This window comes from Dipteris shenzhenensis, chromosome 33 (genome assembly GCF_047967505.1).
Source record: "Dipteris shenzhenensis isolate YYH24624 ecotype China chromosome 33, Dip_SZ_1.0, whole genome shotgun sequence".
NCBI lineage: Eukaryota > Viridiplantae > Streptophyta > Polypodiopsida > Gleicheniales > Dipteridaceae > Dipteris > Dipteris shenzhenensis.
In genome coordinates, this window is record NC_141628.1 from 24,828,958 (window position 1) to 24,854,495 (window position 25,538).

At 43.0% G+C, this 25,538-nt stretch overlaps 1 protein-coding gene across 1 annotated transcript in view; it reads right to left on the reverse strand.

Annotated features, from left to right (window-relative positions):
* Positions 1–25,538, reverse strand: part of LOC147879868 (glutamine--fructose-6-phosphate aminotransferase [isomerizing] 1-like) — a 60,839-nt gene that overhangs the window by 28,485 nt on the left and 6,816 nt on the right. Inside the window, exons 3-5 of the mRNA XM_087371818.1 lie at positions 4,555–4,681; positions 4,295–4,440; positions 4,003–4,173 (exon numbers count right to left, since the gene is read on the reverse strand). Coding sequence (XP_087227944.1) covers positions 4,003–4,173; positions 4,295–4,440; positions 4,555–4,681 — 444 coding nt within the window. The remainder of the gene's footprint in view (positions 1–4,002; positions 4,174–4,294; positions 4,441–4,554; positions 4,682–25,538) is intronic.

A 25,538-nucleotide genomic window follows, 5' to 3' on the forward strand; every position in this document is an offset into this window, starting at 1 on the left:
ATCTGAAACATGTCTCCCCTGACTCCAGTAATAAGAACCTGGCTATGGGCTGATCTGTAGAGCACTGACACCCCTACGAGAATACCCTCTAGAAAGCTCTAGTCTACTCTGTCATAAGCCTTCTCAAAGTCCAGGAGTAGAATGACAAGCCTATGGCCATTATGCATGGCTCAGTCAGAAGCCTTCCAGAATGAGAAGATGTTATCAAAGATACTCCTACCATGCACAAAGCCCGTCTGCGTATCATGTATAAGATCTGGAAAGAGTTGCAACCGTAGGCTGATTGCTTTTGCTAAGATTTTGTACAAAGAACCCAACAGAGTGATTGGTCTCCACTAAGACACTAAATTTTTGCAAAGACGAATGAGGCCATCCGTAAGTGAGTCTGGCATCTCACCCGAGTCCCAAACGCCCTGCAAGGCTGAGGTAATGTGATCCCTAATCTGATCTCAAAATGAAAAAATAGAGAGGGGGTAAGCCCAGGGGGTAAGCCCATCTGAACCAGAGCACTTGCCCTTGTGAAGGGCAGAGACATCAGTCTTGAACTCTATGTTGGTGAAGGGTGCATCAAGTGAGACTATCATATCTTCAGTCTCCAACATATGTAAATGCTTCCAAATAACAGCTCGAGCATCATCTCTGGCTTGTGTGTCAAGATATGCTCTAAGAAGAAAGGCATAGAAATATGTGGCTACTTGCAAGACGACATTTGGATGTGTCTGTAAAACTCTGTTTGAGTCAACAAGCTGTGAAACGCTCTCCTTACTATATCTGGAACCAAGAGTAGAGAAGGAATGCTTGTTGACCCTACCTCCCGTCTACGTCCAAAATGACTCTCTAGCATGAAAGGCATACTCTGTTCTCTAATCTAATAGTGACTGTTGCTGAGCCCTTGCTGCAGCAAGGCGCTCCTGAACCCAAGCATCTATAGGCCTCTTCTGCTCTTCCCTCTCAAGAGCATCCAACTGTTGGCGGATACCTATCTCTCCCCTGAGGATCTCACCTCTCCTACTAGGAGCAACTGAATGATTAAAGTCGCTAATATATGAGAGGGCTGCAGCTACATTTGACGGGGAAAGCTGCCCATAGTGAAGATCTCATCCTACTGGGTGTTTGACTAACTCCATATGAAGGTCTATTGGATGGAGAATATCTAGGGAATAAGTCAATCTTAAGACCTTCAGGCCTTTTTGGTGGCTAACTAGGCAAATTTTGTGAGAAACTATTTTAAAATTCTTTAAGAAAGTTTTACCTTTCTTGAATAAGTGGATTTATAGAAACCTCTTTTTGAAACTTCCTTTCCAGCAATATAAATGAGGAAAGAACATATCCCTTTTTTGGTAACTACATAGGAATAGTATTTCCTAAAACTGCACTTGTGATGCTCAAATCTAGAACCCTTATATTAAATGGTCGTGATGTTCTTTGTGGATCAATTCAAGGATTGACTTGCTTATGCCACTACATTTTGAATATGACTTCTGCACCTTCGATAGGGAAAATCATAAAAGAGAAGCGAGCAAGATACCACTGAATGTGGACCCTGAGTTTGCCAATGAGACAACACAGCTTTCCTTAATGATACTTGAAAGTAGTTCTCTTGTGCTTCATCTTTGTCTTCAATACTAAACGCAGACTTTGTGCTAACTCATAAGATATAGAGTTGTGTGTTGCACCATCATAAATCAAGAAAAGTGTTCAAAGGTCTTTTACCTGTCCCCAAGTTTTGAATAGACTATGAGTTGATAAATCATGTATTTGTGGAATATCTCCACATTGTGGGATTCAAGTGCCTTCTCGAAGCCTCTTTGTTGTTGTTTGCTATGGGTTCTTTTGGAGACATTTATAGAAATTGTGACAACTCTCCCCACATTTACAGCATAGACCTTTGGAGTAAGACCTTTGCTTTTGCTGATGAGACAAGGTAAGAAACATAGTTTTGACGTGGTCCGTTAGATGCTCCTTGATTCTTCTTCAATTCCTTAAAAAAAACTTTTCTTTGGGTCACAATTGCTAGAGAAGAATTGCTTCTTTCCAATCTTCAATGTTACATCAATTGTGTTATCCAGAGTTACAAGACTCATGATATCGACTTCATTTTGAATAGAGTATCTCAAGCCTACATAGAACTTTCTTTGTTGCTCCGCCAAATCTTTCTTGCTCAAAGCTTAAATTTTAAATAAAGTATCCCAAAAGTGAGTAACATTCTCAAACTTTTTATTGTCATCATTGTTGAAGAACATCCCATCGTACCATCATATCTCTTTTAAATACCTTTGGCAAGAAATAAGCTTGGAGTTCCTTCTTGGCCTTTTTCCAAGTGTGAGCTTGTTGTCCCATACTAGCCATAGCAGCCCACCATAACAAATCGAAGCTTGGCTTTTCCTTCATCTTTGTCTCCAATAAAGAAGTACTCAAGATTTCATATGCATGCCCATAGTACTTTAGGTCAATATTCTCCTTTGCATTCGTTGAACTCCAATGGTCTTTTCTTCTTTATATGCTTCAAAGGAGACAGGCTATGATGTTGTTTTCTACCTCTTGAAGAGGGAGGGCACAATCCTTAAGTCCGTTTATGACCTACCCTTGCAGAATCTTGAACGTTTGCATGGTATCTTCCTTTGGATGGAGGCCCCTGGTTCATGGGGATCAACAAGGTTAAGTTCATGAGCATGAATGTGCTGGGTTATGATAGTCAAGGTGTTACTCACCTCATTGAGACTTGGAGGCAGATTGGGACCATGACGAACTGGCCTGTTGAGTCAATGAGAAGAAAGATGGCTGGGCTGAACTCAGTGAGTTTTCAGGATCACTACCTTAAGCTCCGATACCATTGAAACCTCTCATGCTCTCTTAAAAGCTATGGAATGCTTAGATATTTTTTGTAAAGCTTCTGGTTCCAGAATCCATCATTTCAAAACTGGGTATGCAACTCTCAAAGGTGATGAGTAGGTTGTCTTGGAGGAAATGGGTTGCCAGAGAATCAAGCATGATACTGTGTTCAGGTTATTGGGTATCCCTATGGGCTTTGACATTTCCCTCAAACAGAGATGGGACTGGTTTTTTATCAGATTTCAAAACAAGATTGAGAAATGGAGAGATTTCCAGGCTAGTCTAGCTGGGAGGAGAATGGTTCTCAATCATTGCATATACCCAATTGTCATTTTCTATCTCACCTCTTGGTCCCCTTCTAGAATAGGAATTGACAAGTTCATAAGAATTTGCAGGTCCTTCCTTTGGGGGGGCAAGATAGCCAAGGTCAGATGGGATTTTCATATCAAACCCAAGCAGGAAGGAGGCCTAGGGGTGGTTGATATAGAATAGGCTAGCCACAAATGACTCATCCCATGTTGATCAAGGATCAAACTCACGCGCAATGAAAAGAGTTACTCAAATAACCAATAAGTTTGCTCACAATGAGCGGAAGAAATGTTGGCCGTGATGAGACTATATGCAGAGAGAGTAGGTTTTTATATCATAGGAACCATCCCAGGGAGCCACATCAAGGATTGAAGTCACACATACAACAACGAGTCTCTCATGTAACCAACAAGTCTGCTTGCAACAATGAGCGTCTGGATATGTTTGCCATGAATTATGTCCAGTTCACCTTGAGGTTGAAAGATCTTGTATATCAATTGAAAGCCATTGGTCACAGACTTTACAGAGAGAGAGAAGGTTTTTTAATGGTAGGAGAGAGTCTGGATATGTTTGCCATGATGAGACTTTACAGAGAGAGAGGAGGTTTTTAAATGGTAAGAAGGAGAGGGAGAGAGAGAGAGACTCGACAAGAGCAACACTAGTACCATGAATAAGTTACATAATAACAAATTTCCAATTCATGAATAAGGAAAAAAAACAACATATAAGAGATGATCTTGGCAGCTAAGATCCATTACCAAGTTGCTGCTTTGAAGGAGCATTGAAACCTGAAGTAGATATGGACAATATGTGTACTTGTCATCCCAAATTGAAATAATGGGGTTAGGAAACATTTTCTACCTTCATGTGAACGACCTCATTGTCCTCTATTACCATCACTCTGTTTGTGTGCTCAATCAAAGCATTAGCATCACTGGCCAAAAAAAATTCCTTAGGTTTCCCATGATCTTTGGCAAGCAGCAAATCATTTTCCACAAGGGATTCTCGTCTCTTACCATGATAGCCACCATCCTGAGACATGGGTGCAATCACAAAAGAAATTTAAAAATCAAAGCTGATTTTTCAAAATCATGTCAATCATAATTTCACTGTAACTCAAAATTCTTTTGCACATATTAGTATAGATAGCAACCTTCACACCCAGGAGAAGTGGACTTCCACGCTTGCATGCTATTAGTTCATTTGCATAGTATCGGCTCTTGAAAATCAATGCATATGCTCCTTCCAGCTGTCTCATCACCTCCATCACTACTTGGCTAAACGACACTTTTTGTTTGCCTGCATTATATATCACAAGGCCATTACACATATCAGAATGGTTCAAAAATCACTTGCTGATAGATAGCATAAGTTACAGGAATATAAAGCTTAAGGAATTCGCCTCTTTCTCACCTTCTCCATTATTTATCATATCTTCTGACAACCTGTCATATACAAATTTGGCCAGCTTTGGAATGACCTCAGTATCTGTGTCTGATTCAAACTCAAATCCATGGCGTAAAAGAGTCTCTTTCAGCACCTAGAATGTCCATCAAGCCATTAAAATATCAAAACTGTGTACAGGCTGTGTACATGTGTTTATGTGTGTGCACCCGCGCATGCGTGTGCGTGTGTGTGTTGTTGTGGGGGGGGGAGAGACAGAGAACCTAAGGGCATTTCAGTTGCCATTGCAACTACTTAAACTGAATCACATTTTAATTCTTGGAGCCATCATTGAGAAGGCTGAGTGACAACTTTGCCAATTTATTCACTACAACTGCAAGTTGAAAAGCATATATTCATTGAGGATACTGAGAAATCACTGAATGGGATCTGAATATCTCTAAGTCAAAGAGGAGAAAATCACCCCATAAATAAAGCAGGCATAGTAAGGCTCCAATAACACTCCACCCCACATAAGAGTCAAAATTGATAAGAGAAAACTGAGACCAAGATGCTGAGTGCAAGTCCATAAATGCTTAGCGTCCTGAGAAGAACAGCCCTGACAGACCTGGAAACTAGCCACAGTGTATTTAAGCAAGAGAAAGGACAATATATCATTTCTTGGATTATCTCCAAAGGTGAAATCACTCTACTTCAGAAGTAGTGCATGCCTTACTAAGGCTTCTATAACACTCCACCCCACATAAGAGTCAAAGCGATAGAAGAAAACTGAAATCAAGAGGCAAAACCCCTTCCAAATACATCTAGGCTGAGTGCACGTCCATAAATAATGTTTAGCAACCTATGAAGAACAGTGCTGACAGATATGACGTCTAGGCTGAGTGCAAGTCCATAAATAATTTTGCAACCTGTGAAAAACAGTGCTGGCGGATCCGGAAACTACCTGCCTACTGCTACGCAAAGGTGCTATAGAAGCAAGAGAAAGGACAAGATAATATTTTCTCGAATTATCTCCAAAGGCGATCCAGTGAATGCGAAGAAATCATGAGTGAGGCATTGCTTAATCCAAAAACATATGCTAAGAGGCTGACGTTGCCAAACTCTCTGCAGTATCGTGCGATGTATTGATAACACTGCACCATTTTTTGGACAGATTTGGCTGAAGGCCATTTGATCAGATCCCACCTTAGCTGAGAAATCCAAAAACACATTAAGCACCCAATCTCTAGCTTGTTAGAAGCCTTCCTAAACTCAATCCAAGATGGATCAGTAGCCCATTGAACCCCCAGCAGCAAGATCCTCTTTCACTGTTGGGGTAAAGGCTCTATGGCCACCCAAGTACAGTTAGTACACTTAGTACTTTATTTGTTAAGTACACTAAGTACACCGTACTTAGTGTTGTAACCTTATCCTTTCATATAAAAAGCTTCACTGTGTGCTAGGGGAGGTACACACATACATTTTATCCCCACACTTCTAGTGTCTTATCCTGCTTGTGTGTGTCGGTGTGCTCTCACTCTCTCCCTTCCACAACTGGTAACAGAGCCTATTCGTGGGTGTGCCCAAACGTGGGTCTTACCAGCAGCCAAGGAGCACCAACAGCCATCGCTAGGCAGCGGCGACAGCAGCGACAGCCTGCAAGAAAGCGCCCGTACCAGCCTCGATAGCTGCTTCCTCGTCGATAGCTGCTCCTGCACTCCTCGCCCCCCTACCAGCTTCGTCGATAGCTGCTCTTGCTCTCCTCGCCTACCAGCCTCGTCGATGAGCCATCGCTAGGCACAGCCATCGTCAGCGCACCTTCAGCTGCTAGCGCTACGCTAGTAGCCCTTGAGGCCATTCGTCGCCAGGGCCAAGGCCACCGACGACGCCAGCGCCAAGGCTATTGGCGTCGCCAACGCCAAGGCCACCGACGCCAGCGGCCAGCAGGCTACCAGTGACGCCATCGGCGCCACCAGCAGCCACCGACGCCAGCCAGCGGCCAGCGGCCACCAGCGACACCACCAGCGCCATAGTATTGTAGGTCCTCGCCATCGCCACAGGTGCAGGCCATCGCCACAGGTGCAGGTCCTCGCCATCGCCATCGCCGGAGAACTCGGAGATGTTCATGATCATATAGCAGCCCGCTTCACCCGTTTTTTTTTTTTTTGGTTCCTTCTGTTGTCAGTGAGGTAGATCTGCAGATCTATGCCTCCTATGTGAAAGAAATTCTCATTTCTGAATTGTGGAATCAAGGGGCTTTTGTAGCCACAGCCAAGCATTGGCTTCTACACGCACTTATTTGCGTATATCCTCCTGATTGGAGTTGATTTGTGCAAGGATTTGATGCATTTTATGACTTACGGGACAGTGGCAGATGCATATGAATTGGGGCTTTTGACATTGTTATGCATATCAGTGTTGGGGGAAACACCTGGATGCTTTATGTGATCAGTGGAGCTTTGGGAAAGCTGTGTATGCACTAAAATCTTCAAAATTGGCTTCTAGTCAAGGGGTTTTGCCTCATTCAAGTTCTAAACTGTGTAACACAGTTATAGAGGCAAGAGAAAGTCTAATTCTGACAGTTTTGGACAGTTATACAGTCAATTTCTGTTGCTGTACTAGAAAGTACAGTTGGGTACTGTCCGGAGTCAATTTTTTGGACTGTAAACAGTCACTTTACTCAAGTTTAAAGTGCATAAAACAGTGCTGTTTTCACTGTTACAGCAGGGACATACATTGTGTCAAATCAAGGTACTGCTGTACTGTACTACAGAGCATCAATTAATGCATTAAGTATTGCTTTTCTGGATCTGCAGCCGGCAGGAAACAAACAGTATTTACTGTTAAGTGGGAGAAAATTGCAGGAATTAACTTTTGAGCAGAACTACAAGTGCATCTGCGCACTTAGTTTTGCGCACTTAGTTTGCAGGGAGTCAGGCACCCAAGTGTGGGTTATATTTCTTGCTGATTGTAATGGCTTCATCCTCGGAATCTTCTCTTCTCAATATTAAAAAGTTGCAGGATGCTGCTAACTACCCAATGTGGAAAAAGATGGTCCTGAATGTGCTAATTCTCAGGCAGTTTCATGCTCCTATTATACACAAAGGTGTGAAGCCCACTGGCACATCTGATGATGCTTGGGCACTAGCTGATCTGTCAGCAAAGTCCATAATTGAATTGTCACTCCATGAGAGTGTTGTTTGGAATGTGGATGGTGAAAAAACAGCCTGGGGTGTGTGGAAAAAGCTACAGGACACATATGAGCAGCAGAGTGTAGCCACAAAGATATATTGGCTGCGCAAGTTCTTCAATCCGAAGATGAAGGAAGGGACCTCCATGGATGCACATCTCAATGAGTTTAATTCAATTGTCACTCAACTTGCAAATCAAAAATATGTGGTGGATGAGGAAACCAAGGGTATGGCACTCTTGATTTCTCTTCCTGAAAGTTGGGATACATTCACCACAGCTGTAACAAATGCAAACACTTTCATAAGTTTTTCAGATATCACAGGGCTGATTTTGCAAGAAGAGCAGAAGCTGAAAGCTCAAGATGCAGTAAAGCCTAACAATGCCTTAAATGCAAGGGGGAGAAGTCAGCAAAGAGGCAAATCTCAGGAAAGGGGAAAAGGGAGGAGCAAGTCCCACTCCAACAAAGATGTTGAGTGCTACTACTGTGGCAAAAAGGGACATACTAAAAAGCAGTGCTTTAAACTGAAAAATGATAAGAGAGACAAAGCCAAAAACACTGATGCGTCAGATGCAAAGCAATTGTACCAGTAAGCAATGGCAAGAGCAGTGTGAAGATTGAAGAGCTTCATTCTACACACGGTTATGACAGTGAGGGAGAGGTTCTATTTCTCTCTACTTTGGATGCTCATTCTCTCCATGCAGGAGATCTTGCAGACATGCACTCTTGGATCATTGACTCAGGTGCCTCATTCCATGTTACACCTTACAAAGAATTGTTTGTAAGATATGCAGAAGGCAGTAATGGAGTCGTTTTTCTAGGGGATAATCATGCATGCAGTATTGTTGGTATTGGAGATGTCAGGCTTGTAATTGCTGATGGTACTCAGCTTATGCTTCACAATGTTAGGCATGTACCCGAAGTCAAGAAAAATCTGATTTCTACTGGCATGTTGGATGACGAAGGTTTTGTGACCAGCTTTGGTCATGGTTTCTGGAAGGTCACCAAAGTGCCCTGGTTGTTGCCAGAGGCTCTAAGGTTGACACAATGTATACTCTTCATGCTAAAGTATGTAATCATTCTGATATTCATGCCACCGAGCTGCCGAATATTTCTATGTGGCATAGCCGGATGGGACATATGAGCATAAGTGGAATGGAGCAATTGGCTCGCCTTGGCTACTTACCGTCTCTTTAATTTTCTGATTTAAAGTTTTGTGAGCACTGCATATATGGTAGACAGTTACAGTGTCCTCATAAAAGGAGATTAGGACATAAAGATGCTCAACTTGAGCTTGTGCATACAAATGTGTGTGAGATGCCTAGTCCTTCACTTGGAGGTGCACTATTACACAACTACTCTCTAAATTCCTGTTCTGCAGCTCCTTGCTGACACTGGATCTGTGCACTTTAATTCATCTTGTTCACGGGCGATGACAGTATTACGATCCACCCAGCCAACTCTCAAGGCATGATACGTATTCAATTTTTCTTCATAAACATCACTACGTATTTTCTTCATGTTTATCCTTGAGACCCACATCTCCCTAGATAGTTCCTGGCCACATGTCACATTTTAGGCCTTTACTTAGATGCATCCTTTTTCACCCCTCTCTTGGAGTTCCCTTTTAAAACAATTGCCCCTTGGCAATTTACACATTTAGATGCACCTAGGCCCTAGCCCTATTAGAACTATCTAGTCAATGCCATTACGCCCTCACCTAGGACCTTGGCAGTTACTTCTCTTGACCATTTAATTACGCACATTAATTATTACAAAAGTTGGTCATCTAAGAGAAAATGCCCACCGATCTATCCGAGGTCATGCTATCTCGGCTAGAGCATAACATTCCTTCCCTCTTCAAGCATCAGCGTCCTCGATGATGAAATCTGGGAATGCTCTCCGCAACTGGTATACGGATTCCCAGGTAGCTTCCGATAGAGGCTGACCATGCCATGCAACCAACACCGTGGGTATCTTCCGATTTCGTATTTGCATTGTTCCTCGGTCCAGGATTCTTGTTGGTTTGCGCCTTGCAGTATCCTCTATCTCCTGAAACAAAACCACACCTTCGATTAGTGAGTCACCTGTATGCAAAAATTTCTTTAAGCGTGAAACATGAAAAACCGGGTGCACCTTACACCCTTGTGGCAATTCTAATTTATAGGCTACACTGCCTATTCTTTTTAGAATTAACCACGGCCCACAGTATCGAGGTGATAACTTAGCACACTCTCCTGAAGTCAACGACTTCGAGTGCGAAGGAATTCTGAGAAAAACTTTTTCTCCTTCTTCAAATACTCTTATAGACCGATTTTCATCCGCATACACCTTGGCTCTATCCATAGCCTGGCGGATGTTAGCTCTCGCAAGTGCTAGCATCTCCCGCATCTGAACTACAAAGTTCGCGGCACTAGGCACTTTCTGAGGTACTCCAACTATAGTCGGATTGGCTGGTCTATAACCATAGTTCAGCTCAAACGGACTGAACCCAGTAGATGAATGTTTTCTATCATTGTAGGCAAACTCCAACAATGGCAACCACTTGTCCCATGTATGTTGCCTCAATGACACATATGCCCTCAGCATATCCTCTAAAGTCTGGTTGACTCTCTCCGTCTGACCATCCGTCTCAGGATGATCCCCACTACTCATTCCCAACTCAGTCCTTAGTGTCTCAAATACCGCTGTCCAAAAGTGACCGGTAAACCTGACATCTCTGTCTGACACTATGGATCTAGGCAATCCATGCAGACGGAATATATGTTTAATAAACAAATCCGCTACTTGCGGGGCACTAATAGACTCTCTAGTTGGAATGAAGTGAGCCATCTTGGTTAGACGATCAACCACCACAAGGATAGAATTATACCCTCCTTGTGTTGCAGGTAACCCTACAATGAAGTCCATGGAAATGCTCTCCCACTTACTTAGTGGTATTTCCAAGGGCTGTAAAAGTCCGGGTGGCTTCACCCGCTCGGCCTTACTTACCTGACACGAGAAACACCGTGTCACATATTCATGAATATGCTTTTTCATCTTTGGCCAAAAAAAATCTCGCTTCACGAGATCATATGTCTTCTCGACTCCTGGATGTCCCGCACACGGGCTATCATGGCATTGTCGAATGACTCTCTGCCTGAGATCATTCTGACCAGGTACTACAACCTTGCCATTTCTAACTAGCATACCATCCCTTATGGTATATCTTGCATAAGTTTGGCCTTTTCTGGATGCCAGGTCATCCTTTTCATTTTCCCCGGGTTTTAACACATGAGCCTTAGGCCATAAGCTCTGGACAAACTCGTCCACCTTCTGAGTTTCTTTTATCTCGGTCATTAGAGCACTCTCTAATACCGTGAAGCTCAGGTTGTGCATAATGCGAGACAACGCATCAGCTACCTTATTGTCTTTTCCTCTTCGGTACCGAATCGTAAGATTAAACTCCTGCATGAGCTCTGCCCACCTAGCTTGGCGGCCCCTCAAGTCAGGCTGTTTACAGAAATGTTTCAGAGTATCATGATCCACATCCACATAAAACTCTGAACCATACAGATAATGCCTCCATGTTTTCAAAGCATGGATAACTGCATACAACTCCAATTCATGAGTTGGCCAATTCCTTTGAGAGGGAGAAAGCTTCTTGCTTTCGAAGGCTACTGGCCTTCCCTCTTGAAGGAGGACTGCTCCTACCGCAATGCCACTTGCATCGGTTTCTAGGAACAACGGTTTCTGGGGATCAACTATCTTTAACACCGGTCCTGAGACCACAGCTTGTTTTATGGTGTTAAAACTTTCTTGTTGATTCTGTCCCCAAATAAAAGGTACTTTATCTGAGGTCAGATCAGTCAATGGCGATACTATTCCGGAATATCCTTTGATATGCCTTCTATAAAACTGGACAAATCCCAAGAATGATCGCAACGCGGTCAGACTCTGAGGGATTGGCCAAGTTAGTATCGCAGCCACTTTCTTCGGATCCATTTCTACCCCCTGTGGAGTAATTATGAACCCTAGATACTCAAGCCTAACCATACACAGTATAGTTTTCTTTTTATTCACATAAAGACTGGTTTTCCTCAAAGTACTGAACACTATCCTTAAGTGTTCACGATGTTCAGTAAGACTTTTACTGAATATCAAAATGTCGTCAATAAAATGTACTACGAACTTTCCGATATACGGACGTAGTAAATCGTTCATAAGCATGACGAAGGTCGCTGGAGCATTGGTAAGTCCGAAGGGCATTACCAAAAACTCATAATGACCAAACCTGCTTCTAAAAGCGGTTTTATGCACATCCTCGGCTCTAATCCGGATCTGATGATAGCCGCACTTAAGATCTATCTTGCTGAAAATCACGGCTCCATGTAATGCATCTAGCAAATCATCAATCCGAGCCATCGGATACCTGTGCTTAACAGTGATATTATTCAATGCTCTGTAATCTATACAGAGGCGAAACGTATCATCCTTTTTCCTCTTTAATATCACTGGTGAAGCAAAAGGTGAGAAACTTGGTTGAATCTGCCCCAACTTGAGGTATTCTTCCAGTTGCCTACGCACCTCCGCTTCTTCAGTAAAGCTCATTCTATAGGGAGGTCTATTTACAGGTTCTGCCCCCGGGATCAGTTCAATCTTATGCTGAACATTCCGCTCTGGAGGTAACCCATAAGGTAGTTCATCCCTAAAGCATTCAGAGAACTCCTCTGTTATAAGATTAGCCAGCTTGGCCATCTCACCACTTTGCGTAACATCAGTGCTAGCCGAAGACTCATCCACCGGCTCTACCGATGCGGTGCAAAGGTATAAAAACTCTACTTGAGCCTTTCTGATTTCCATCACGGAAACCAACGGTCCCTGAGGTATATCTCTTTCACCTCGCAAGACATAAAGCACATCATTCATCTTGAATTGATATACGTGCTTTTTCCAATCAATGGCTGGATTCTTCCTAGAATGCCACGCCATTCCCAGGGCTATATCCGCATGAGCAAGCTTAGTCATTTCAAAATCAAGCTTCTCAGCATAGTCCTGAATCCGAAGTTCCAACTGGGTAACCCTTTGGTCCCATACTTCAGTTGAACTTCCATCTGCCATCCTGACTGTGTACGCATAGTCAGATGGACTTGTCTTTAATTTCAGCCTCTTCACGAGCTTGGAGTTAATCACATTGTGAGTTGACGCTGAGTCAAACAACACAATGACATCATGACTGGCCACTTGCCCTTTCATTTTGATTAGCTCCGTATCATTGAAGGCTGTATACCCCGTTGCTGCGGGCTTAGATAGGATGTTATCAGGTGCACTCGTCACTAACTTAGCAACAGATACACATAACAAATAAGGAACTAACCTCTGAGAAGGTCCCGCCAGTTGCATCTGCATATGTTCCGCACTGGGACTCTCCTGCATTTCTACGTCGCATTCAGATATTATCATACTAGCCGTGCGACGATCTTTATTCAGTGGACAATCCTTCCACTGATGTCGCTGAAGGCAGCCGAAGCACAATCCTTCTTTTCTAGCTTTCTCTTTTTGTTCAGGGGTCAATGAGGACTTTGACCAAGCCCGGGCTGCCATTGGAGTTATTTTCCTTTTCACCCCAACGGTGGTACTTGTTTTTGTTGGTCCCTCAACCGGCTTCACCTGCTTGGTTTGGCCACTTGGCTGCGAGACACTTGTCTTTGAAACCCATTTCCTCGGAAATCCCCCTTTCCTCGGGTGCTCATACTGAGTCCCTGCCTGCACAAATCCACCAGATCTGCCTCTGGCATCCTCATAGTTCAGGGCTACTGCTATAGATTCATCTAGTGTAGTCACATATTTAGCCCGAACTTCCATTTTAATCTTGTCGTTCAGTCCATAGATATAATCTTTTAACTGAACCGACATAGGGAGAGGGTCTGTTATTTTCATGACACATTCTCTGAATTTGTCAGTGTACTCTGCCACTGACAAACTCCTCTGACGAAGATTTCTATAAGCATCCCAAGCTCGGGATTCCTCATCAGGTGGGAGAAAGTGTTTCTTGAATTCAGCTTTAAACCCTTCCCAGGTGGTTGGAGCAACTTGATCCTTCTGTTGCTTTATCCACCATCTATCCGCTGCCTCAATAAACAGGTGTGTGGCCTCGCGGATTTTCTTTAGATCGGATTTAATCTCACAAATGGCGAAGGCTTCTTCCCACTTGTGCAACCAAACCTCGATCACATCAGAGCTGCGCTCGGTCATCCGACCAGCGTACTTCTCTGGTCTATAATTAGCGATATTAGGTACTTTGACCCTTGCGCGCTCTAAAGAATGTACACTGGGCTCTGGCTCTGCTGGAGCTTTGCCCTTATCAATCCTAGACGGTCTAGCCGACAAGGCTTGCACCATCTCCCTAATCTCATTTTGACCAGCATTCACCTGAAGCTGCTGGTTCATAATCTGCTGTAAAGCGTCCTCTAATATTGAAATCCTACCAACCAATGTAGGTGCTGCCTGATGTGACATCTGTTGTGTTGACTGAACTCTAGACTCGCTAGGATTTATTCTTGAAGTCTGTCCTTCTGCTTCCATTTGTTGAAAGGGAGTTTTTTTTTTTTTTTTTTTTTCTTTGTTGTGTCCTTTTTTTTTTTTTTTTTCTCTACAGTGCAGAATTCACAAGACCATAGGACAACACAAAAAAACTGCACGGAAAGAAAGGCCCCCCCCTAATCTTTTCGACGATTCTGGCTGCTCCTCTCTTCACAATGTCAACAAATTTCTTCGAAAGACACAAACACTCCCTGGATCCAAATCCGCCATCAATTCGTGTGATCGTTTGTCTGCTTGTCGTCGTTTCGTGTGATCGTCTGTCTGCTTGAAACTAACAAAGTCACCACCTACCGTCCGTCGACGTGCACGCCGCTCAATTCCGTATCACGTTCCTACGCTGGTCTATTCAAGAAGCTGCGCCTGGTTTCGTCAACGACGCCACACAATTGCAATAAAATATCAACCTGCTCCGTTCGTTATTTTCGTCACTTGCGTGGAGATGACGATACACAGATAAAACTCGTGGTGACTGGTCGAATAGCGACGAACAGTGGCTGGTGCGTGTACGAATCCTGGTCAGCAGCCCTGCGATAAGGCGTCACTCAATCCGCTGCTCTCCGTCGTCACGGCGACTCTCTAGGTACAGCCACCATCTGAAAAGTCCCGACAACCGACGAACCACCACGCTATCAACCCGTCCCTAATCACGGCCGCAGCGAGATCGCCAATTCGTAGACCCCTTACGTTTCCTTGCGCTCTGATACCAAGTATTACACAACTACTCTCTAAATTCCTGTTCTGCAGCTCCTTGCTGACACTGGATCTGTGCACTTTAATTCATCTTGTTCACGGGCGATGACAGTATTACGATCCACCCAGCCAACTCTCAAGGCATGATACGTATTCAATTTTTCTTCATAAACATCACTACGTATTTTCTTCATGTTTATCCTTGAGACCCACATCTCCCTAGATAGTTCCTGGCCACATGTCACATTTTAGGCCTTTACTTAGATGCATCCTTTTTCACCCCTCTCTTGGAGTTCCCTTTTAAAACAATTGCCCCTTGGCAATTTACACATTTAGATGCACCTAGGCCCTAGCCCTATTAGAACTATCTAGTCAATGCCATTACGCCCTCACCTAGGACCTTGGCAGTTACTTCTCTTGACCATTTAATTACGCACATTAATTATTACAAAAGTTGGTCATCTAAGAGAAAATGCCCACCGATCTATCCGAGGTCATGCTATCTCGGCTAGAGCATAACATGCACGGTACTTTGTCACATTTATAGATGATTCCACAAGGAAGGTGTGGTTGTATCCTCTTCGATTGAAGAGTGATGTCTTTCCAGTGTTCCAGAAATGGCTTGCTATGGTTGAGAACCAAACAGGCAGAACACTGAAGGCTTTGCGGTCAGATAACGGTGGGGAGTATATGTCTAAAGCATTCAATGCATTTTGTGATGCTAGAGGTATTAAAAGAGAACTCACTGCTCCTTACAGTCCAGTGCAAAATGGCACTGCAGAGCGTATGAATAGAACCATACAGGAAAAGTCTCGCTCTATGATGTCACATGCTGCTTTACCTCATGGATTTTGGGCTGAAGCTGTAAAAACAGCAGTACACCTCATCAATAGGTCACCAAATAAAAGACTAGATGGCAGAGTGCCAGAGGAGCTTTGGACAGGAAAACCTCCTTCCTATAAGCACTTGAGGGTCTTTGGCTGCACTGCGTACGTGCATATACGCAGAGAAAATCGCAGCAAGCTTGATCCTAAGTCTCTTAAATGCATTTTTCTTGGATATGGTGACAGTGGTGAGATGGGTTACCGCCTATGGGATCCTGTGAATAAGAAGCTAATACGCAGCAATGATGTCTTATTTGATGAGTCATGTATGTTTAAGGCAGCAGATAATCCTTCTGATGCTTCAGAGGTTGACATTGATGACTCGGGACATCCTGTACAATTCAGGCAGGCTGCAAATCAGCCACAACAGCAACGTAATCAGCCAATGCATGATGCTGCAGCAGGTCCAAATGGACAGCCCGCAGTGGCGGAAGATGTCCTACGGGACATGCCACCTTTGGAAGACCTCCCAGGCATAATTCTGCAGCCTGATCTACTAGAACAGCAACCTGTTTTAGGTGAGCAGCAGGTTAGACAGCAAGACCAATGGGTCCGAAGGTCCACTCGACAAATGAAACCGCCAGACAGATTTGTTCCAGGAGCAGATTTTATTATGCTTACAGATTGTGGAGAACCTTCCTATTACAAGGAAGCTGTGCAAATGCATGATAAAAGGCTATGGGAACTAGCCATGAAGTCTGAAATGGACAGTCTCCATAAAAATGGTACTTGGGAATTGGTGCAGTTGCCTAAGGGCATGAAAGTACTGCCATGCAAGTGGGTGTATAGATTGAAAGTCACACTTGGAGCTAAGCCAAGGTATAAAGCCAGGTTGGTTGCCAAGGGCTTTAAGCAGGAGTATGGTGTTGATTTTGATGAGATCTTTTCTCCAGTGGTTAAGATGACCACACTCAGGATTGTACTTGCTTTGGTTGCATGTGAGAATTTGGAATTATGCCAAATGGATGTGAAGACAGCCTTTCTTCACGGTGATCTTCATGAGGAGATCTACATGCAGCAGCCAGAAGGATTTGCAGTCAATGGCAAGGAGTCACTTGTATGCAAGCTTAAAAAGAGCCTTTACGGGCTGAAACAGGCACCAAGGGAATGGTATAAGAAATTTGATACCTTCATGAAGTCCCAAGGTTTCAGGAGAAGTGATGACGATCACTGCTTATATACCAAAAGGGCTGCCAATGGCAGCTTAATCATTCTCATTTTATATGTGGATGACATGCTTATTGCTGGTAAAGCTCGTAAGGAGCTTGATGACCTTAAGAAAAGATTGCATGAGGCCTTTGATATGAAGGACCTTGGTGATGCAAATCACATACTGGGAGTGCGGATACGGAGAGACAGGGGACAGCGTTTGTTATATTTGTCTCAGACCGAATATATTGGCAAAGTATTGCACAGGTTTCATATGGAGGGGGGGAAAACCCTTAGTTCTCCATTGCCTCCGTATGTGAAACTCAGTGCAATGGACAGCCCACACTCAGATGCTGATAGGACTGAAATGGCCAAGATTCCGTATGCTTCAGCTTGTGGCAGTCTCATGTATGCCATGGTTGCTACCAGACCTGATATTGCGTTTGCAGTGGGAGTGGTTAGCAGGTATATGGCAAATCCAGGCAAGAAGCATTGGAATGCAGTGAAAGGTATCATGAGATACCTGAAGGGCACACAGGAGTTGTGCATATGCTTTGGCAAGCAAGATGCAAAGGTGCATGGTTATGTGGATTCAGATTTTGCTGGTCATCCCGATAACCGGAAGTCTACTACCGGTTATGTTTATACATTCACTGGAGGTGCAGTGTCATGGATGTCAAGGATGCAGCAGTGCATAGCCTTGTCTACTACGGAAGCTGAATATATTGCAGCCACAGAGGCATGCAAGGAGGCCTTATGGTTATCTCGGCTAGTGGGAGATTTGGGCATTACAGGTGATATTCCACTGTTGCATTGTGACAGTCAGAGTGCTATTCAGTTGGCACACAATCCTGTCTTTCATGCAAAGACAAAGCACATTGATGTGAAGTATCACTTCATCAGGGAGGTGATAGATGATAAGCTGATTCAGCTTGTCAAGATTCACACAGATGATAATCCAGCAGATCTCTTGACAAAGGGCTTGCCTGCAGAGCGGTTTGCACATTGCCGACAGTTGATGGGTATAGGTTGAGCCTCATTTATTTTTACTTGAGGGCATATTGCCTTTTAAGTGGGAGGTTGTTGGGGTAAAGGCTCTATGGCCACCCAAGTACAGTTAGTACACTTAGTACTTTATTTGTTAAGTACACTAAGTACACCGTACTTAGTGTTGTAACCTTATCCTTTCATATAAAAAGCTTCACTGTGTGCTAGCGGAGGTACACACATACATTTTATCCCCACACTTCTAGTGTCTTATCCTGCTTGTGTGTGTCGGTGTGCTCTCACTCTCTCCCTTCCACATTTCACGAGTCCTATTCACGAGTCCTAGATATATGTGGATAACCCAGGAACATGCCCAAACTCATCATCAAAAGAAACAACACATAGTGCAGTGTCAATCTCATGACAATCACTCAAACCATAAACTTCATCACACATAGAAGGGACTAGCAATTATGACATTCCCACCGATGTCATCAGCGCCGAATGGTGGGTGTAGACCATAGTTGACAAGGCCCTGAAGCTCCTGACAACCTGAAGCTGCAAACATGCCCAAAAAAGAATCATAGAAACACCTAGAATAGGGCAGGCTTGCTTACCACCCAACCGTGACGTCCACAAGCATGAATCAGGGTCGTCCTTGTCGAGTCACGAGCTGAGCTGCTGGCACATCATCCAACCAGTTCCCGACCAGCCTGGCATCCTATACCACCAGGAGGTACCCAAGGGCCTTCGAACCGCAGCTAGACCTTGGGCTACGCTAGATAGCAGGTGCACGTCCACACATGATCCAAGATCAGACCAACAAGGAGGAATCTAACTTGCTCCTACTTGCTCACTTGACAACTGAAACCCCTGGGCTCCTTATATAGGTTTGAGCGCAGTACGCCTAAATTAGCCAGAAACCCTAATTCATCAGTGCCATTGTAACTCAACCTGAGAATCACCTGCCTAGCCCCATGCCTCCCCAAGCTTCCTGAGCTAGTTTCGTGTGACCAAAGCACACATCAGATACAGTCAATGCACATGACACACTGCCCCCCCTCTAAGAACTCACTCCTAAGTTCATAAAAAAGTCTGAAAACTCCTTTGGAGGTTAGTCAACAACTTCATGTAGAATCCTCCTCTACATGATCCTTCCACTTGATCTTGCATCCCGTGATTGTCCTGGTTCTAAACTGTCTTTCCTGAAATCCAAGGATTATTTCAGGTTCATGCGGTATAAAGGTTAAATCTTCAACCTCTATAAGTTCTTGAAGATTAGCAAGATGATCCTAAGCAAAAACTAGATGCACTTTTATAGTAGGAGGCAAGTCTAGTTCATATGCAGCTTGTCCAATTCTTCTTTTAATCTTGAAAAGACCACAATACCTGGGAGATTTCTTAACCTTACCAGTATGTAAGCTCTTGGATTCCTTGGGAACTCATAAATATACCATTGTTCCTGCAAAGAACTCTCAGTAAATGATGTCTATTAGAATAACATATGTCCTGATCTTGGGCACTTCTATCGTGGCAAATTACGACGTCTCTTGCATGTCTTGCAGAAATGTTCTTACAGCACCATTCTTGATTTTCTTAAATCCTACCATGACTGGTGACTTACGTTGGAATCCGTACATAAGCATAGAAGGACTAAAACATGTACTTGAATGCTTTGCACTAGTATAAGCAAATTCTATCATGGGTCAATACTCTTCGCATGAAGGCTGTCTCTTGGAAACACATGCATAAGCATATATTCCAATACTTTGTTTACTCTTTTGGTCTCGCCATCAGATTATGGATGCTATGAGGAACTCAAATTGAGAATGGTATCTGACTCCGTAAGCACAAGTGTCCTGAAGTTACTTGTAAACTTAAGAGTCCCTAAAAAAAGCATACTGCCTAAATAATTGGTCAACAAACTGCTAAGCCAATTGTCTTACTGTGACAGTTGATCTAGTAGGTAAAAATCTAGCAATCGATCGATTGTAACCCATATGGCATAATGATCCTTGCATGTTCTTGGCAAACCTGTAATAAAATAGTTCCCATCCTGGACCTTCTGCCAATATAAACTGAAGTATCTATCAATTGTGCAATCCCCTCTCAAAGAGTTGAATAGATCTGAATATATCCCAGTAAATGATATAACATTTACCATCTTAAGCCAACTTAGAGCATCAGCCACACTATTCAAGGAGCCTTTCCGATACCGTATTGAAAACTCAAAATCTTGCATCGACTCTTCCCATCTAGCCTTCTCCCCCTCAAATGAGTGATGATCAATCAATACAACAATTCGGGAACCATACAGATAGTGTCTCCAAACCCGGAGGGCATATACACTAATACATAAAGTCTCCTTTTCTAGTGTTGGCCAAAGTGTCACCTAGCTTTTTACTCTCGAGAACAACTAGTCTACCTGTAACAAAGGCCAATTTACTTAGTTTTTAGCCTAATCAGCCTCTAATTGGCTTTGTAAAAAGTAGTATTTTAGCAGGATGGTCAGATGTTGCCACGTGGCATCCTAGGACAACCATCCCATAAGCAAAGTGGTAATCGATGTCCGGGACTATACCTATAAAAGGGGGCCCTATCTTTGAATGCCACTTAATGAACAGTGATTACAGTTGAGACATGTTTGCTCTAAGCTGAACTCAACTAGAAAACCCTCTCTCCTAGACTGTTGCTTGTGCGACCCATCACAAGCCATGGATGCCCTAGCATTTCCAGGTGCTTCCTTGGTGATTATGCATTTGGATTCTCATAATTACTTTTTGTAAGTCACTTTATTCCTAGCTGCTATCCCTAGACTATTCTAGCTAGTGGTTTAGGGCTGATTTATTAGCAGGCCTATTGGCTGGGTTAGTTACATTGGTATCAGAGCCACTTTCATGGGATCTGGTGGTCACTTCTTTATCATTACATCTTGGAATTTGGAGCATAAACTCTTGAGCCTGGGGCCTACCTGTGTGCAAAAAACTATAGCAGTCAAATGCCCCAATCATCAGATGACATGTGTCAACTTCTGAGATCATCAATTTTTCAAAGTGCTCAAAATTGCATGATTTTTACATCCGCATGATTGGGCTGATCTCCTGATCAAAAGTGAAATTCAAACATTTGAGCTGGAATTGAGCTAATACCCGTGACACAGGCAATTTCTAAACTTTCAGCAATCTGGGGATTTACTACATCGATTAGCGCACTCCTGGAGTCGCCCTAGCTGTAATGACACCTGTTCCAGGTTTGAGCATAATCGGAGTTCATTTTCCCTCTCATTTGTGATGAAATCACAGGATCAGATGTCCATGTCAGCTTACAGACATAGATAATTGGGGATTGTCTATCCTTATATGCTATCCTGCTCTATTCGATCCTGCTCATGCCTAAATTGAAGCATTTGTTGAAGATCGAGCCCTAAATAGGCCAAATTAGGCAAACTGTGCAATTGGCCACGTGGATGGTGTTTCTACATAGTGTTCAGACAATGTTCTAAACAGTGCTTAGACAGTGTTCTAAACAGTGTCCAGACAGTGTTATCATATCTAGATTGGTTTGGGTTATAAATATGCTTGCAAGGAGGCCTGGAAATCAATCTAGGAAGCAGCCTCTATGGGAGATCTTGATATCCATTCCTGAGGAGTTGAAGAAGACAGCCTGGACCATCAGGATGTCCCTAAAAGTGGCAATGGCACCTCACATGTGCAATTTCTCAAGGACAGGAGCACAATAATAATGGTTATTTGGATCCTATATTGTAGGTGCTTCAAGAGATGACAATGGACATTAAGGCTAATGGACTTAGGATGCATAATTCTTTTGCCGCTATGAATAGAAGGCTTGAACAGCTTAAAAGAAATGGGGAAAAAGCCCATGGACCCTACCCGAGATGATGATACGGATTCAGATGATCGTATACCTGTTGAACCCTCTGCTGATCCTATTGGTTTTATGTCTTCGGCAAGGAAAGCCTATCATACAAGTGGTGTGACAGCACATAGGAGCAAGCAACCTCCACGAGGTGATGTTTGCAGGGATACTAGTCCTGCAGCCAAGGTAGTATGCCAAAGGTTTAATGAGTATAAAAGTCTCCCAGCAAACCTCCGGTCAGTTATGACCTTTCAATAATACATCCAGACTGTCAAACCTGTTGATCCCAGAGCTACTCCTCATTAGGAAAAGGATGCTAAGGATAAGATCACTTTGTAACCATAGAAAGTCACATGATTGGATGCCTAGGATGAGACTTCAAGTTGGTCATGAAGAACCATGAACGGAACCAATGTGGTGATGTCTAACAGTGCCACATATTTTGAGTAGCCATGAGGGCCATACGATGTGTGTTCATTTGGATAATCTGCTTGAAAAAAAACCAAAATGAATGAATATGTGTTTATGTGTTCCTATTTTGTCTAGTTGGGTGCCCTACCCAGAGAGAATCTCAAAATGAAGTCAAGTTTGCTGTATTGCATTTGGAAGACTATGCACATACTTGGTGGAGGCACCTTCAACAAGAGGGGACCCTTATTAGCACATGGATGTACTTTAAGGAACAAATGCTTCAGACTTTTGTCTCTCCCATTGCGGTATGAGTTGATTCAGCAAGGTATAGTGAGTCCACTGAGTTAATTTAAGTGATAACTTTCTTTAGACATGAATACAAATGTTAATCTTTGAAGGAAATTCATTTTTGATAGTTGAGAGAAAGTTCATTAAAAGAAAGTAAACAAAGTAGACCTTCTCATAATGACTAAACTCAAACCAGAACAAGAGCACGTTACAAGTAGTTAGGGTATGAACTTCTCATACACATATAGAAGATTCAAGGCATTGACTGTTCAAACTAGAATTGTGGTTGCTTCTCTTCATTGAATATAGACCATTCAATATTGTAAACCATTCTAAGCTTCAATATTTCCTTTTAAAAGTAAGGATCTTTGGCTTGTATTCTATCCATGATATTAATTTCAGTGCTTCCCGTTTCATCCATGAACAAAGAGCCATGGCTTATCTGTCTTGTACAGCATATCTCGATTCTTCAGAGGCTTTTGTAGGAGATCAAGGTGCCCAAACTCTCAAACTTAAGGGGTCAATCAATGGACGACTTGTTCACATCCTGGTTGATAGTACGAGCACCCACAACCTTATTAATTATAAATCTGTCAATAAGGTTACACCCTACAACTATTTTTCATGGCTTACAAGTTCAAGTGGCTAACAGGGAGAATTCTCTCAGTAAGCACTGTTGCCAGCCACTTAGATTCAGCTATCATCAGATTAAGCCTTCCAGGGAGAACTATTTGTTTTGGACATGGGGCCCATAGATGTTGTTCTGGTCTGTGAGTGGATGAGGTCCCTTGGTGAGATCACCATCGACTTTAATCACATATATATATGAGATTCCTGCATAAAGGTAAGGAGGTACTATTGAAGGGCTATGAATCACCTCAATTGACTATTATTTCTTCAAGGAAGTTGGCAAGGGATCTGAAAATTGTTTAGGCAGTCTATGCTATCCATCTCTCAAAACCTGAGAACACTAATGAAGTCTTGGTTGAGGATCAAGTGATGCTGGCTAGGCAAGTGAAGGAGTTGCTGGATAGAGATATAATCACACATAATCGGTCTCCCTTTATCTCACCTGTCCTATTGGTGAAGAAGGATGGGCCTTTCATAATGTTCATACTGTAGAGACCTCAACAAGATGACAGTAAAGAACAGATTGCCTACACCTGGGGTTTATGATCTTTTGGATGAATTCAAGGGAGCCATGTACTTCACTAAGATAGGCCTCAAATTAGGCTATCATCAAATTTGAATGAGGGAAGAGGATCAGCCAAATAGCTTTCAGAACTGAAAGGGGGCTGTAACAATCCAGGGTGATGGCATTTGGCCCCACGAATGCCCCTGCCACTTTCCAAGTCCTAATGAATAAAATTCTGCAGCCCTACCTTTATAAGTCTGCTTTGGTGTTTTTGGACGACATACTCATCTATAGCAAGACTAAGGAATATCATCTCTCACATGTGAAGCGAAATTTGGAAGTTTTGAGAACTTACCAGCTCTATGCCAAGCCTAGTAAGTGTACTTTTATGGCAAGAGAGGTGGAGTAGACACATTGCTGGCTGCTATGGAATCCAGGTGGGTCCCAACAAAGTGAGATGTATCATAGAATGGCCAAAGCCTACTACCAATATTACTCAGCTAAGGTTTTTTTTTGTCCTTGCTTCTTTGGCACTTTACCAAGATAGCTGCACCACTTACTGATTTGCTTAAAAAGGACTCCTTTGAGTGGACAAAAGATGTAGAGAAGAGCTTCCTCCTATGGATGAACAAGGCTATATGCAGTATACACCTGAGAGGATTACCGACTTCTAAGATCATACTCAGAAATAAGTCCTATTACATCAAGTGGCAAGGTCTAACCAATGATGAATCATCGTGGCAGCCATCTTCAATCATGGACCAGTTTTTAGCCTAATCAGCCTCTAAAAGTAGTGTTTTAGTAGGATGGTCGAATGTTGCCATGTGCATCCTAGGACAAACACAAGCCTATACCTATAAAATGCATATCTTTGAATGCAATTTAATGAACCGTCATTACAGCTGAGCCATGTTTGCTCTAACTTCTAAGCTGAACTGAACTAGGAAACCCTCTCTCCTAGACTGTTGCTTGTGCAGCCCATCACAAGCCATAGATGCCCTCAGGTTTCCAAGTACTTCCTTGGTGATTATGCATTTGGATTCTCATAATTAGTTGCTGTACTTTCACTTTATTCCGAGCTGCTATCCCTAGACTATTCTAGCTAGTAATTTATGGCTGATTTAGCAGGCCTATTAGTTGGCTTAGTTTCACTACCCTCTTTAAATAATGGTGCCTCAATCGCATAATCACACGCATCAGCCTCCAAAACATAAGGTTGTATAGGATCGGGCAACACTAGAATGGGTGCTTTCTTGACACAAATTTCAACGTGCCAAAAACCTTGTTCAAATATGCATTCCAAGCGATAGGCTGATTGGACCTACATCCATGACCTTTCAATATGTTGGTCAAGGGACCTATGATTTTTTAGAATAATCATGCACAGCTTTCCTTAAGAAGACAGCAAATCCTAGGATCGGGCAACACTACAATGGGTGCTTTCTGGACACAAATTTCAATCTGCCAAAAACCTTGTTCAAATCTGCATTCCAAGTGATAGGCTGATTGGACCTACATCCACGACCTTTCAATATGTTGGTCAAGGGACTCGTGGTTTTTAGAATAATCATGCACAGCTTTCCTTAAGAAGACAGCAAATCCTAGGAAAGAACGAAGTTGTTTCACAGTCCACGGTATTGGCCAATCCAAAACCTTTTGAATACGATCTAGATCAATGCTAGCCCCATCCCTTGAAATTGTGCACTAAGAAAATGATTTCCTTCATAGGGAAGTAAATTTACTCACCTTAGCATACAACTTATACTGTCTCAATAAAATTAAGGCAATCCTAAGCTGACCAATATGGTCCTCTAATGTCTTG